Source organism: Sphaerodactylus townsendi, linkage group LG03 (genome assembly GCF_021028975.2).
Source record: "Sphaerodactylus townsendi isolate TG3544 linkage group LG03, MPM_Stown_v2.3, whole genome shotgun sequence".
NCBI classification, from domain to species: domain Eukaryota; kingdom Metazoa; phylum Chordata; class Lepidosauria; order Squamata; family Sphaerodactylidae; genus Sphaerodactylus; species Sphaerodactylus townsendi.
The window spans coordinates 175,685,501-175,699,425 of NC_059427.1; the positions used below are offsets into that span (position 1 = coordinate 175,685,501).

The 13,925-nt window shown below is 48.9% G+C and overlaps 1 protein-coding gene across 2 annotated transcripts in view; it reads right to left on the bottom strand.

The window, feature by feature from the left end:
- SLC38A5 (solute carrier family 38 member 5) overlaps positions 1 to 13,925 on the bottom strand; it is a 73,363-nt gene that overhangs the window by 28,342 nt on the left and 31,096 nt on the right. For both annotated transcript variants that reach the window (XM_048490930.1, XM_048490929.1), the window contains exons 2-4: positions 7,230 to 7,420; positions 2,320 to 2,404; positions 317 to 432 (exon numbers count right to left, since the gene is read on the bottom strand). In XM_048490930.1, the coding sequence (XP_048346887.1) occupies positions 317 to 432; positions 2,320 to 2,404; positions 7,230 to 7,321 (293 nt within the window). In that variant the 5' untranslated portion in view covers positions 7,322 to 7,420. The remainder of the gene's footprint in view (positions 1 to 316; positions 433 to 2,319; positions 2,405 to 7,229; positions 7,421 to 13,925) is intronic.

The following is a 13,925-nucleotide window of genomic DNA, read 5'->3' on the forward strand; positions in this document are numbered from 1 at the left end:
ATGGGTGTGTGTGTATGTGTGTACAAAATTAAAAAGCCCCAGCTGCTGGAAACACAGAGCTTCTGCCTGAAATGTGAAGAGTCACCTATGACCTCGCTCCCTGACATTTTATGGTTCGGTTTGCCTCCTTTGACAGCCATTTTGCAATTGTGTCCACCGACCTGTGTCCAAATGTCAAAGGTGCCCAACGGCTCAAGAAGTTTGGAGAATCCGATCCAGACAATTTGATTTTCCAAGCCCCAACCTCAAGTCCAACCCGAGGAAGCCTAAGGCGACACAGCCGTCCTGGGAAGAAGACCGTGGGCCTGGTACTCACACAAAGAGGACAATCCCCGTGGTGCTCATGGCATAGGCCAAGCCAAGGATGCCGCTGCCCATGATGGCGTTGCTCAGGTTGAAGACGGACATCCCAAACGACGTCTTCCCTTCAAACTGCAGGCCAGGGCGTTTGGAGGAGACAAAAGGCAAGTCAGGTATGTGGTAAGCAGCGGGGATCATCCGTGGGAAAGGAGAAGGGAGCAGGGAACAGGAGGGCACGGGAGAAAGGTGGGAGAAAGGTGGGAATGCTGAAGCATCTACTGAGGCAGCACTGATGATGTCAGATTAGGATCAACTGATAGTCTTTGGTTTAAAAAGTTACAGGTGTGGCCCTTCGCATCCATTGGGTGGACAGCTTGCCCTTTCAACCATTGGGATTCAACATCCTACAAATACAGGCACACTTTGAAAAAGGTCAAGGAAGAAGGCAGCTGCATTTCCACCCACATCGCAGGCGCTGTCCAATAGGAGCCTGCGATGCTCCTGCAACCACACACTCGTAATCTCTGCATAAGATGGCAGGGGGTGTGCAAAACAAAAGCACACCAGCTGCGGGCAAAATGCTATCAACTCTGCAGCAGAATTTCACCCTGGCTGGAAGGATCATGCCTGGCAGGGGCGGACCCACAGAAAATGGCGCCCCGAACAAGCACTGAAATTGCGCCGCCACTCCCACAAGTCCGGCAGATCTTCCCCATCTTAGAAGACCAGGTCTACCCATTCCTTTCAACTAAGGGTAGACCAGCTCTCTGTAGCGCTGGTCTACCCACCATTAAGAAGAATGGGTAGACCTGGCCTCCATGGAGGCCAGGTCTACCCATTCCTTTCAATTGCAGGTAGACGAGCTCTCTGGAGGGCTGCTCTACCCACCATTAGGAAGAACGGGTAGACCAGGCTGCTTGATGGCAGGTGGTGGCAGCCCTCTGCGTGATGGCAGCTGGGGTGCCCCGAGGCAAGCAGCGTCCGGGAGTTCAGACCCTGGCCGACCCCACCCTAAGTACACCAGTGATGTCAGGATCAAACCAGTTATGGGCTGGATACCGGGAATCTCCTGCTAGTGGAGGCGACTCCCTCTGGCGGAAGGACCCTCCATCCAGGTGCAGGAGCCCACGCATTTGCAGGACACAAGCCAATGCATCTATTATGCAAACAACCGATTTTCTGAAATGGCCACATTGACTGTGAGCATGGCTGGGGGTGGGGGGCAGGTTTTCCAGACGGAAGAAGCTGAAGAACAGGGAGCTGTCCTGGGCTATGTACCTGCAGCAGCTCAGCAGTGAACAGTAAAGGGGGGAAGGCAGAGATTAAAAGAAAGGCAAGGAAGGGAAGGAGAGATTACAAACAAAAATCAAATCAGAATCATGCAAAGGAAAAATGGAGGGTCACAGCATGGCCTGGAGGACTGAAACCTGCTGGCAAGAGGGCATTTAATGACTGCAGGGAGGGCAACAGTGTATCTGAGTACTCCCCGGTACTTCCATGATATCTGTTAAAGGGAGCTTTGAATCTTGACAGCTCATATCCCCCCCCCCCCAAAAGGGTGCTCTTGGCGGATTCAACTCTCGCCCTTCTGATACAGACCCCCACGGCTACCCTCCTGAACCTTTCCATGACGATCTGCACCCCAAACTGTAGTTTCCCAGGCAGCCACCCTCTGACCCTTCTGCCCACCGCTTGCTTCAGCTCTTTATTTTATTTTTATTTGATTTACACCCTTGCCCTCCTCCGACTCAAGTATCAAAGATCATCCAGATGGGGTCACAGGGATGCTTCGGCACCACCTAAGACAGGAGAAGGTAGCAGCGAAGATGCCTTCGTTGAGCTATACGAGGTCTTTGCCAACCCAATAAAATTTAAGGAGGCAGCACAGATATGACCGGGCAGAGGACAGTGAAGTCCTGTTCACTGGAGTTCCAGGAAAGCAGATCTCCCACAGAGCTTTGGGAGGCAAGGAGGTTATCTAGAAGAGGATGATGAAATCTGGACTTCATGACCGCTTACATCAGTGAACTGGTTCAGTTTCTTGCTGGCAATGTGCGGCAGGAACTCCTCCTGTTCCATCATGGCAGACTCTTCTCCCACATAGCTGAAAAGAGAAATGGGGTCAGAGGGGTGGACATAACACCCCCCCCCCCCCAAGCATCACCGTTCCTATGCAGTGCCTGCAAAACCTTCTCACTCGGCGTCAAACAAACAACACATCAAAACTTGTTCACTCGTTTTGCATTGACTAGGCTGCTTTATTCTGAACACAGTATTCAAATTGTGGGATCATCTGAGAAGGGAAACTGGTGCGGTCGATTTATATGGGCCATGGATTATGATGCATTTGTTTGGGTAGCCAGAGACAGACATAGAAATCCCACCCTCTAATAGTGCATTCTCAACCGGCCCAATTTCAAATCTGACTCAATGGCAATGAGGGCTAGACAGTTGGCTATTAAAAATTAATTGAGAAGAAGAAGAAGAGTTTGGATTTATATCCCCCCTTTCTCTCCTGTAGGAGACTCAAAGGGGCTGACAAACTCCTTTCCCTTCCCCCCTCACAACAAACACCCCGTGAGGTAGGTGGGGCTGGGAGAGCTCCGAGAAACTGTGACTAGCCCAAGGTCACCCAGCTGGTGTGTGTGGGAGTGCACAGGCTAATCTGAATTCCCCAGATCAACCTCCACAGCTCAAGCGGCAGAGCTGGGAATCAAACCCGGTTCCTCCAGATTAGAGTACACCTGCTCTTAACCACTACGCCACTGCTGCTGAGAAGACACTTAGGAATCCTCATTAACCACCAGGTACCTTATAAAGCAGTGATGGTGAACCTTTTTGAGGCTGAGCGCCCAACTGCAACCCCAAACACACTTATTTATCACAAAGTGCCAACATGGCAATTTAACCTGAATACTGAGGTTTTAGTTTAGAAAAAACGGTTGGCTCTGAGGTGTTCGTTACTCAGGAGTAAGCTTAGTGATAGTTGGTGGCTTTGCTTTGAAGCAACCGTGCAACTCTTCCAACGGGTGAATCACAACCCTAGTAGGGTTTACTCAGAAGCAAGCCCGATTGCCAGCAACCGAGCTTACTCCCAGGTAAAGGATCGCACTTTAGTTCTTCGCATGAAAATCAGTGGGGTTTAACAGTACTTAGCAGGGTTACCTACACTGCTTCCCCAAAACTAGGTCTTAGGTTTTATGCTAATAATTGAGCCCAGCAGCCCAGGCCAGCCTAGAGTTAGTATTGGGGAGGGGGGCCGACTCTGTTTGCGCGTGCCCACAGAGAGGGCTCTGAGTGCCACCTCTGGCACTTACCGATGCGCCGCCATGAATTAACCACAGGTTCGCCACCACTGTTATAAAGTATTTTATACTCTGTTCCGCATAAAGATGATAGATTTTATATTCCTCGGCCACAGAACAAAGCATGCTGGGACCTTCTTTGCAGAATGCTCCGCCTGAGTTCTGGCGCCTGCCTGGCCCTGCCCCTCCTCCCATCCATTTGAAAGTTTGAAAATAAAAAATACATTTTTGCATACATGTTTCTGCATCAAAGTACCATGTTCAATAATGCACAAAACAATGGTTTTGACAAAAGCAGTGCGTAAAAATGAATGATAATTCTCATATTTGTTTGGGCCTATATTCTAATGCAGAAGCATATAACTTTCTCAACCGCTGCACCTCAACTGACTTAACTGTCATCTTTCTGTGAAGCGGACATTGCTGCCGGAGAAAACCTCTCTAAGAATCTCTACGATTTTATCATAGAAATTTAGCCAGAAAGTGTGACATCACTTCCTGGTTTCCTCAGAAATGACATAATGACATTGGCCAAAGGCAATTTTTTTATTTGATTTTTCTCCTGCCACCACTGGGGGATCTCCCATCCCCACCAGGGAGCCAGCAACCCTAGTGCAATCTAGAGTACTTCTTCACAAGACCCACTGAGCTTAGAGACAAATTCTAACCTAGGGTCCCTAGGTCCATCAGCACGACACCTCTCCACGGGAGCACGCTGCAAGGACCCGTGACGTCAGGTGAAGTCAAAAGAACCAGCAACGGATTCTTCAGCCATTTAATCAGGGCTCAGCAGCACGTTCCACACATGTGTGCCAGGCAGTAGCAAGCCACCCCACTGTTCTCAGCACACAGGGCCTCTCCTCTGCCAAAGCACCTGAGGCAAATGACTGACACGCCAGCAATCCTGCCAGGTCTCAGCTTGCCCTTGGCATGCCAGGCCCCGCCCCGCCCTTCTCCTCCTTTCATCGGCCGGCACGTCGGCAGCCTCACAGGTAGACACCACATTTTCTTCTCACAAAAGACAAATTCGTCCCAAGTGGGCTACTGAAGAAACTTGGGGAAAAGGCCTCCCTCTGGAGCGGGAGTGCAAATTCTATAGCATAACAAACTAAGTAAATTGGCATACACTTAAATGCAGCCAAAAGCATCCATACACATAAGGATAAACAATAATACATGAAAGAAAGCAGAAGAGGATGATTTCAAGTTTCAATTGTAGCCCATTTGGGGCAAACCTTGTCTTTTGTTGGCCGGGTGGTTTTGCACCAACCCCTTTTTCCGATTATGGTGGAATCACATTTCCTTCTTAGGCACGAGGGCTGAAAAGCTTGCCCACCTCTGCCAGGCCGAATGAAAAGCCCACCCAGAGCCAACTGTGGCCAACAGCAGCCAATCAGCTGCAAGAAAGGAATATTGTTTCCCTTCAACATTTGGCCATTAAAACTGTACTGCTTCTGAACATGAAGCTCCAAAGCTCTCAATTGACGTATCCTCCTGTCTCATTCCTCTTCACAAATCCGCTAAAACAGACGGCTGTCACTGTTATCCAGTGGCAGTGAATTCCACAAGGTTACGGGTAACACAGTTTTTTTCTTAAAGGCCTGAGCGCATGACTGCTTTCAAAGTGGGCGACGTGTGCTATACCAGAAAGAGAATGAGAAGAATTGAAACAGGGAGAGAGATTATTTTCCCTGCTTAAAAAAAGGGAATCAGTCTTTTTACCTGCCCAGTAAATGTTGAATCTGCATCTACTGCCTTATCTGTATGGCTCCCCGTGGGCATCTTTGGGATTCTGTTACCGTATGGTGGGCACAGCTGCAAAATGGCAGTTGCAAGGGACAAAATGGCCACCACAGCTTACTTCTGCCAAAGTAACCTTTTTCAAAAAAGAATCTGCACAACTGATCAAACTTCTAGGGACTAATCAGAAACCTTGCTTCCTAGCTACTGGACCTACGTGAATGATCGATGAGCACTTGATTTGCAGAAGGATGGTTTCAGGTGGGTAGCTTTGTACACCAGAGAAGCAGAGCAAAATTCCAACACACGAACGTGTTTAAGGCGCTGCTGAGTTGCAGCCGACCCCACGGAGCTTTCAAGGCAAGAGGGGGTTTGCCGCTGCTTGCCTGTGCCTAGCAACCCAAGTCACCCACCCAAGTGCTTACTTATCAAGGGTCGATTCCCCACTGAGGATTAGATGCGTTGCTCGTCACACAAAATATCCAGGTTTCCAGCAGAACTCCCACTGCACCAGCGCCGAACGCGCTTTCATCCTGTTTCTGGCGCTCCCCACCCCTCACCCCTCAGCACGTGTTATTTTAGAACCTGGAAGAAAATAGACCTTTTCATAAAACACGTGGGCAATCTGGAGCGGTGGGGAAGTTGTGGGGGTGAATCCGGATTCATTTTTCCCGCCACTGGTAGTGACGTGGAATTTCCCATCCAATGAGAACGCAGTGGGCTGTGGGCGATGCGCGCGCAACCTTTTTTTTATTTCACGGACTGGAGATCCACATGGATAAGAAGCAACATGGGGCTGGTTTTGACTGATTGACTGAGTAGAAGGCAATACAAAGCAGTGCTACACGTCATATCCACGTGGATCCGACTACATGGAGGAATGTGGAAACAGGGCTTTGCTTTAATCGGCCGTTTCTTCGTCTCCACGTAGAGTCGTTCTGCGCATGCTCGCACAGACGTGGATCGGCAAGGTTAAAAATAAAATAAAAAATCCTGCCCCAACACAATGCAGCAGCCAATCAGGGTAGCCCCTGAGCGGATTGCGTGTTCAATCCGCCTCAGTGGGGAATCCTTAGTTGCTGCTGCGTTTCTGGTAACAAGGATCGTTTGTGGGGCAGAAGCTGCAGTGGGGACGCTGAAACCGTGCTCAAAAGGTCCCGGTTTTTCCCAAACTGGTTAGTACCTACATTCATTTTTCCAGTGGGGAATCAACCAATGTATACCAGCTTAGCTTTTGAGATCTGATTGGGCTAGCCTGAGCCATCCATGTTAGTCTGTAAAGTAAAGTTAAGTTTCCCCTTCAGTTGTGTTCAACCCTGGGGTACCACTGCAAGCAGTGATTTCATAGGCAAGCCTCTTTTGTGGGGTAGTTTGCCATTGCTTTCCCCGGCTATTCTTTACCCCCTAGCTATGTGCTAGGTACTCATTTACCGACCAAGAAATGGATGGATGGCTGAGTTGACCATGAGCCAGCTGCCAGGATATCTGACCCACAGGGGCTCGAACTCCTGACCGTGTGAGTGCCAGTGCACGCACTTAACCACTACGCCACGCGGCTCTTTTGTTAGTCTGTAGTAGTAGACCAAAATTCAAACCAGGAGCAAAACAAAATTCATAAGAGGGAGCTTCGCTGGAAAACTTTGTGGCACTTTAAGGTGCTCCTGGACTTGAACTTTTGTTTGCAGAATGCATCCATGAGTCTCTGTTGCTGTCTTCTCACAGGAAAACCATCCCCCTCAAAGGTCGTTCTGTAACTGAGGAAATTGAGAGCTTCCCAAACTGAGTCCCTCATTGTCACCTTCCCCTCCCTACTCCTCAGCCGAGCTCTCCTTGTTATCTCCTTCAGGAAGGCAGCTGTGGGGACCATTATTTCCTAAGACTCACCCATCCTCCAGAGCGGCTGCCTTCTCACCATCAGGCAAGGTGCCGTTGAGGCACTTGGTCAGCTCCTCGTCTCCCATCTTCTGCATCTCCATCTCAGAGAAGTGGGTGCTCGTGTGTCCTCAACCGTGGATGGGGGGTAGATCGTGTGGCAGAGTGATGGGAATGGCTATGTGCTTCAATTGGCCGCACACCTGGGGGCACAAAACAGAAAAACCTTCAGCAAGCAGCGCCCCACAACATTTGCAAAGAGCTGTAGGAGGCCGGTTCTTGGAATTAAGATACCTGTACATTCTTGGAATTAAGGATGGTTCTTGGAATTATGACACCTGTACATTCAACTCCTAGCTGGGGATGGGCATGGACTGGGTGGCACAAAAAGGCACGGCTGCTGAATTTAGTTTAGTACCATGCATGCCAAGGAACCGGCAGTCTTTCTGACCCCTGCTTGAGGGAAAGTCTGTCCTGGCAGAAGGTGGGTGAGGACAGATGCTACCCAGTGCCCCGCCCCCCCTCCATGCAAGAGCTGGCACGTTGCCTCGTCTGGCGCTTTTGCGCAGCTTAACGCCCCCAGAAGGCGGCACGTGCGCCACAAACCTCTCCGCCTCCCCACAACCCCAACACTAAAACTTTGCAACAAGGAAAAGCCGAAAGGGCAGACAATTGAGGACGCCAATCTTACTTACTTACTTACTTACTTTATTTATTTATTTAAAAGTATCATGGGGCTAGGATTATTGATGTTCTGTTAATTAATGATATTGGTGTGTTATTGTGTACTAGTTATTGATATCCATTGGTATTTAGCTATGTATATGTCATGATTGTTGTTAGTTTGCTGATACTGTTACATTATATGCTAATGGGTCATGTTATTGATAAATTTTGTGTGATGGTATATTTGTAATGCACGATACTGACTTTGTAATGTACGATATTGTGACTTGTTGTCAGCAAACTAACAACAATCATGACATATACATAGCTAAATACCAATGGATATCAATAACGAGTACACAATAACACACCAATATCATTAATTAACAGAACATCAATTTTGTTGACTTTATTGCTCATGTCTATGAATTTTTCTTGTATATTGTGATGCTTATTGATGTTTGCTAGTATTGATATTGCTGATATTGATATTGTTACTTATACTATTGTTGTGCACCGCCCTGAGCCCTTCAGGGGAGGGCAGGATATAAATTGAATAAACTAAACTACACTTATTCACTTTGCATCCTTTGTTCTGCTTTCAGAAAAACTTTATATTTTAATGGAAGATCGAATTAACCAATATTGTTTTAAATACAAATTTTATTTTATAGGTTATTGGAATGTATTGTTTTTTTTATGCCAGTAAAGGTTTTTGAAATTGAAAAAATTGAAACTGATGTTCTGCTTTCTAAATTCAGGCTTTCAAAAACCATCTGGTGGGGGTGGACAGACCTTGGGTGGCTGGGGCGGGGGGGAGAGCTGGCGTAGGCCCACGAGCCAGGAAATATGGACGAAGCAGGTAGGTTTTTGATTGCACAGACAGTGCAAGTCCTAATATTTTAATATTTTAGCAACCACTGATGTCAGTCCAGTACAGTCAAGTATATCACTCGTTCCGGTCTTTCCATGAGGGAGGGGGGCAGAGGAAATTGGCAGGCAGACGTAAGCCTTTCTTCACCCACAGATTCTTTTCCCCTTCGGAATACTCAACTGGCCTTCTGATTCTCCACTTTAGTTTATGTGCACACGCTCCACATCATTCCAAAAGGTTGAGTTTTTTCCTTTTTTGCCCACGTGGGCTCTGAAACCAGAAGTGAACTGATGGGAACTGACACGCGGCCTTCTCGGGGCACCTGAAGTTTCCCCAGCAAGCGAAACCGTGGCTATCCAGGGCCACTTCAACTAGATTCAGGGAGAACAGCTTAAATTCCCTGTCCCTGATGCAAATTGTGCCTGAGAGATAAGCTGAGAACCAGCAGCATCTGTGTTGCCTCCAAACAGCAATGGTTTTCCACATAGCCAGGAATGCATTTTCCATAAGCACAAGCATTTTATTGTCATTGTGCACGCACAACGAAATTTGCAGTAGCCATTGAGCTTCCACATAACAGTTTTCCCTGAGCATTCTTTACCTCAAGCCCCACACTCCGCCCTTCGGGGGAGGGCGGTTTATAAACCCAATGAATAAATAAATAAATAAATAAATAAATAAAATTTCTCCCATCCAAGCTACTAGAGGGCTTTTTCGGGCATTCACAAAATATCTCTTGCCCTTTTCATTGTGGAGACATAAGGGGGGAAGGCATATTTCTGCAATGAAAAATTTTAGAGACTTGGGTTTTTTTTTAATGAAAGTTGGGGATTCAAGGGCACTAGTAGATTGTTGTAACACTGTAATGTTGTTATGATATATCAACCTTTTAAAGGCCTGAAAAAACCCTCTCGTGGCAGGGGAAATAGCCTGCAAGAGAATAGTGCAAAAACAGGGGAATACACAAGAAGGAGAAAATTAGAGGGTGATGCAGGGTAGACGCTTCAAAACAATCTCACTCTGGTTTGGACTCCAAATTGGATCAATGTATCCGTGCAGTTTGACAGGGCCCAGAGAAGATTCAAGGAAAAGATCTATAAACAGTGTACCATGTAGTCATTCCCTTCCCTTTAGGAACTGTCTCTCCTGTGTGTTCTGCCCTGAAGGACAGCAGAGGGGAATGGTACTAACCATGGTTGTAGAGTTCCCTGCAAACCATGCATCAAAGAATCCCCCTACCTGAAAATCCCCCCACCTGAGAATCCCACACACAAACCTACCGGCACAAAACGGTGGCCCTCTAGAGAATCCACTTCTAATGGCGGCCGCCTGGAGAACCCACCATAATGGTGGATGGAAGGGGGTGGGAATTGAACACTTCCTGCTTGCCATTGTTCGCACAGGAAGCGTCTGAAAACTGGGTTAGAGGGAAAACCTCACTAATTTAGTGAGTTTCATTTAGCGAGTTTCATGGGGCAGAAGTTCTGTGGGAACGTCTGCCCCATAACACTTTTTTTCACACTCCTGAACCCGTTATATTTTGGCCTGTGCAGAATCACCCGACGAGGGAGTATGCCAGTTTTCCCCCTATCCTTACTCCCTTTCTGTCATCCGTAACTGAACCTATTGCCTTGAGCGGGCAACGGGCAAGACCAAACCTGCTTTTTCCAGACCTATCCCTTCTCCTTGGTTACTCAAGAAGCCAGGAATGTCCTCCTCCCACCCCAACAGCAACTGCATTTGGATATCCAGCGCCAAGAATAATTGCAGGAGTATCTGCCCTTACAGAACAATGTCTTCATGTACAGGACTCTCGTTCTTCCCACAGGAATATGATCGGATTTCATCAGATTTTTTTATACGAGCACCCATTCCCCAGAGTTGACAGTCTCCATGGTGGCCCTGGTGATCTCCAAGTGATCTACAGAGTACTGTGATCTGCTCTGGAGGGTGGGCTGTCTGATCTTACAACCCGCTGAGGTTCCTCCACCACCCAAACCCACCCTCCCCAGCCCGCATACCTAACCCTTCCAGGAATTTTCCAGCCGAAGCCAGCCCCTCTATCAGGGTCCCCTTCAACATTTCATTCTGACAAAAACCCTGAGAGACAAGGGTGAGCTCCGCACAGCACATGCCGAATGGGTTGCTGCCCTTAGAAAGGAGGCCATTTTCCTTTTCACAGGTGTGCCCTTCACCCATTCAGGCAGCGATTGGAGCCCACGGAAAACACCCTGGCTTGCTTTTGCGCCTTCGCACGATGCTTCTCTTTAAAAAATAATAATCCTGCAATACACGCATGGCTGCACAGGAATACAGAAACGAACCCCCGCAGCCATTCCGACTGTCCCACAATCGAATCGGCTGCACCTGTGTAGCTGCGCATGCGTAACTCACAAAAGGGAAAAAAGGGAAAGGGCAATAATGAGCGTGTTGGTGCAGATCGGTCACACTCACTGCCAGGGGGAGAAAACCTGCTTGGGGGACTTTGCGCACTGTCGGGTGCTCAGAGAACCTGCCCCCAACCTGCTGGGTGACCTACACAGAATGGCAGGCGGGTGGATTCTCCCTGACAGGGGACGGTGCAGAACTGGAAGGGAACGGGTGGAAGGGAGGGAAATGGAGCGCCTCCCGCCTGGTCGTTCGCACAGGAACGCCTCCAACCCGGGACTGCGCAAAAGGATTGCGGGTTTAGCGATTTTCAAAAATCCCAGGCTGAGAAGAATAAAACGAGTCAAACTCATTTTGGGAGCGAGACCTGTGCAAAGTTGCGCCCCCCGCCCCCCCGTTCATATAACGTCCTACACTCGTCATTATTTGGCCCGTGCAGAATTCACCCATGACTGGGCCAAAAGGCCACACGGTGAGATTTATGGCTGATGGCCTAAATAAATGATATGCAGTTCCCAGGTCTGTCCTGGGGGTTACTGATTTGTCAGATTGGGATTGTGCTAGGGATGCCAACTCTGGGATGGAAAATTCCTGGAGACTGGGGGTAAAGTGTGGAAAATGCACAGATATGGTAGACCACGACCTTTTGGTCCACCGCCTCGCTGGTATCGGGGTTCGAGATTCAGCCTTAAATTGGCTGATCTCGTTCCTCCGAGATCAGGGACAGCAGGTGGCATCGGGGGGTGAGATCTCCAAGCGTCGCCCCATTATGTGTGGGGTGCCGCAAGGAGCGATACTCTCCCCGATGCTTTTTAATATCTACATGCACCCCCTGGCGAGTCTAGATTCGGAGTTTTGGAATACCCTGCAGTGTCATCAATACGCTGATGACACCCAGCTCTTGTTCACAATGGAGGGCAGCCCGACCTCGGCCCCTGATGCTCTCCAGCGTCGTCTTGATGCTGTGGCTGGTTGGTTGAGTGCAAGTCGGCTGAAGTTGAATCCCACTAAGACGGAGGTCCTGTGGCTGGGCCGGGGGGAGTGTCCGGGTGGCCTTTGGTACCTTGCCTTACCCTTCTTGGCGAGACGTTAAAATGCTAACTTTGTCCGCCAAGAGCCTGGGGGGTGACTCTGGATCCCATCTTTATCATGGGCTGGTGGTCCAGGTCACCCAGAACAGCCCATGAGCAGCTTTTACCATCTGCGGCAGGCGAGCGGCAACTGGCTCCCCGTGATTCTCTCCCGTGCTCTGATCTGGCCACGGTCACCTCTAGAATTAGACTACTGCTTAACTTCGCTTCACGCTGCGCTTACGCTTTTGGCCATGGTCCGGAAACTGAAACCGTACAGAATGCGGCAGCCAGACTCCTTTCCGGAGCAACAGCAAGGGACCGGATTACTCCGGTCCTATACCAACTGCACTTGCTGCCCAATCGAAAGTGCAGTCCGGGTCACGTTTAAAAGTTTTGGTTTTGGACCTTTAAAAAGCCATTCGCGGCCTTGGCCCCTGCATATATCCTAAGAGACCGATCTCTCCCTATATCGCCCTTCTAGGCCCCTCCGTTCATCGGAGGCGGACCTACTGGTGATCCCTGGCCCCAAGGCGATCCAGCTGGCCTCTACAAGGGCCAGGGCTTTTACGGCTCTGGCCCCTACCTGGTGGAACAGGCTTCCAGGTGAGATCAGGGCCCTGCGGGATTTACAAAGTTTCCGCAGGGCCTGTAAAACGGACCTGTTCCGCCAGGCATTTGGCCAGCCGGGATGATATCAACTGCAACAAAAAGCAAACATCTGGCCTCCCGTGGGTTCATAAAAGGGGGAATAGAATAGCTGAAGCCATCTTTAGTCTAATTTTATGTATTTTAATTAATTTATATATATGATGTTTTAACTTTTTATTTTGTTGGAAACCGCCCTGAGCCTTCGGGGAGGGCGGTATACAAATACAATAAATAAATAAATAAATAAATAAATAAATAAATAAATAAATAAATAAGAGTAGAGCGGGGTGGGACTTCCGCGTGGTATAATGTCACAAGGCCCACCCATTTCTTCTGGGGAAATGATGGCTGTCGCCTGGAAATCTGTTGTAATACTGGGAGATCTCCAGGCCCCAGCTGGTGGTGGGCAACCCTAGTTCTTGCCCACAAACACTTCCATCACAATGAATCTGTTTGAACTTCCACATTAGTACAGTGAACCCCAAAGCATTGCCCAGGGGCCAGGAAGGCATCTGATGGGCCACTGGAGATTGGCAGGGCTGTGTAGATATTTTAAAAGGTGCCATCATGGCCGGTGGTGGGATCCAAAAATTTTAATAACAGGTTCCGATGGTGGTGGGATTCAAACAGTGGCGCCGTCGCACACACACGCCTCCAGTCCCTGTTGGGCAGGGAGGTTGCTTTAGTAACCCCTTCTCGGGACTCAGAAAAAATTAGCGGTGGGAACTAGTTGGATCCCACCTCTGATCATGGCACTAGAACAGTGGTGGCGAACCTTTGGCACTCCAGATGTCATGGACTACAATTCCCATCAGCCAATTGGCCATGCTGGCAGGGGCTGATGGGAATTGTAGTCCATAACATCTGGAGTGCCAAAGGTTCGCCACCACAGCACTAGAAGATAAGCTGAGGAAGCCATTTTATAGCCGTTGTGGGTCTGTGCCCGCCATGCTGCGTCAAAATCCCAAAGGTTGGGCAACCCGGCCTCCTCTACTGCTTTTTCGTGGCTCCGCTTCTAATTCATATATGTCACATTGCTGGTAAAGGAACAGGAATCCT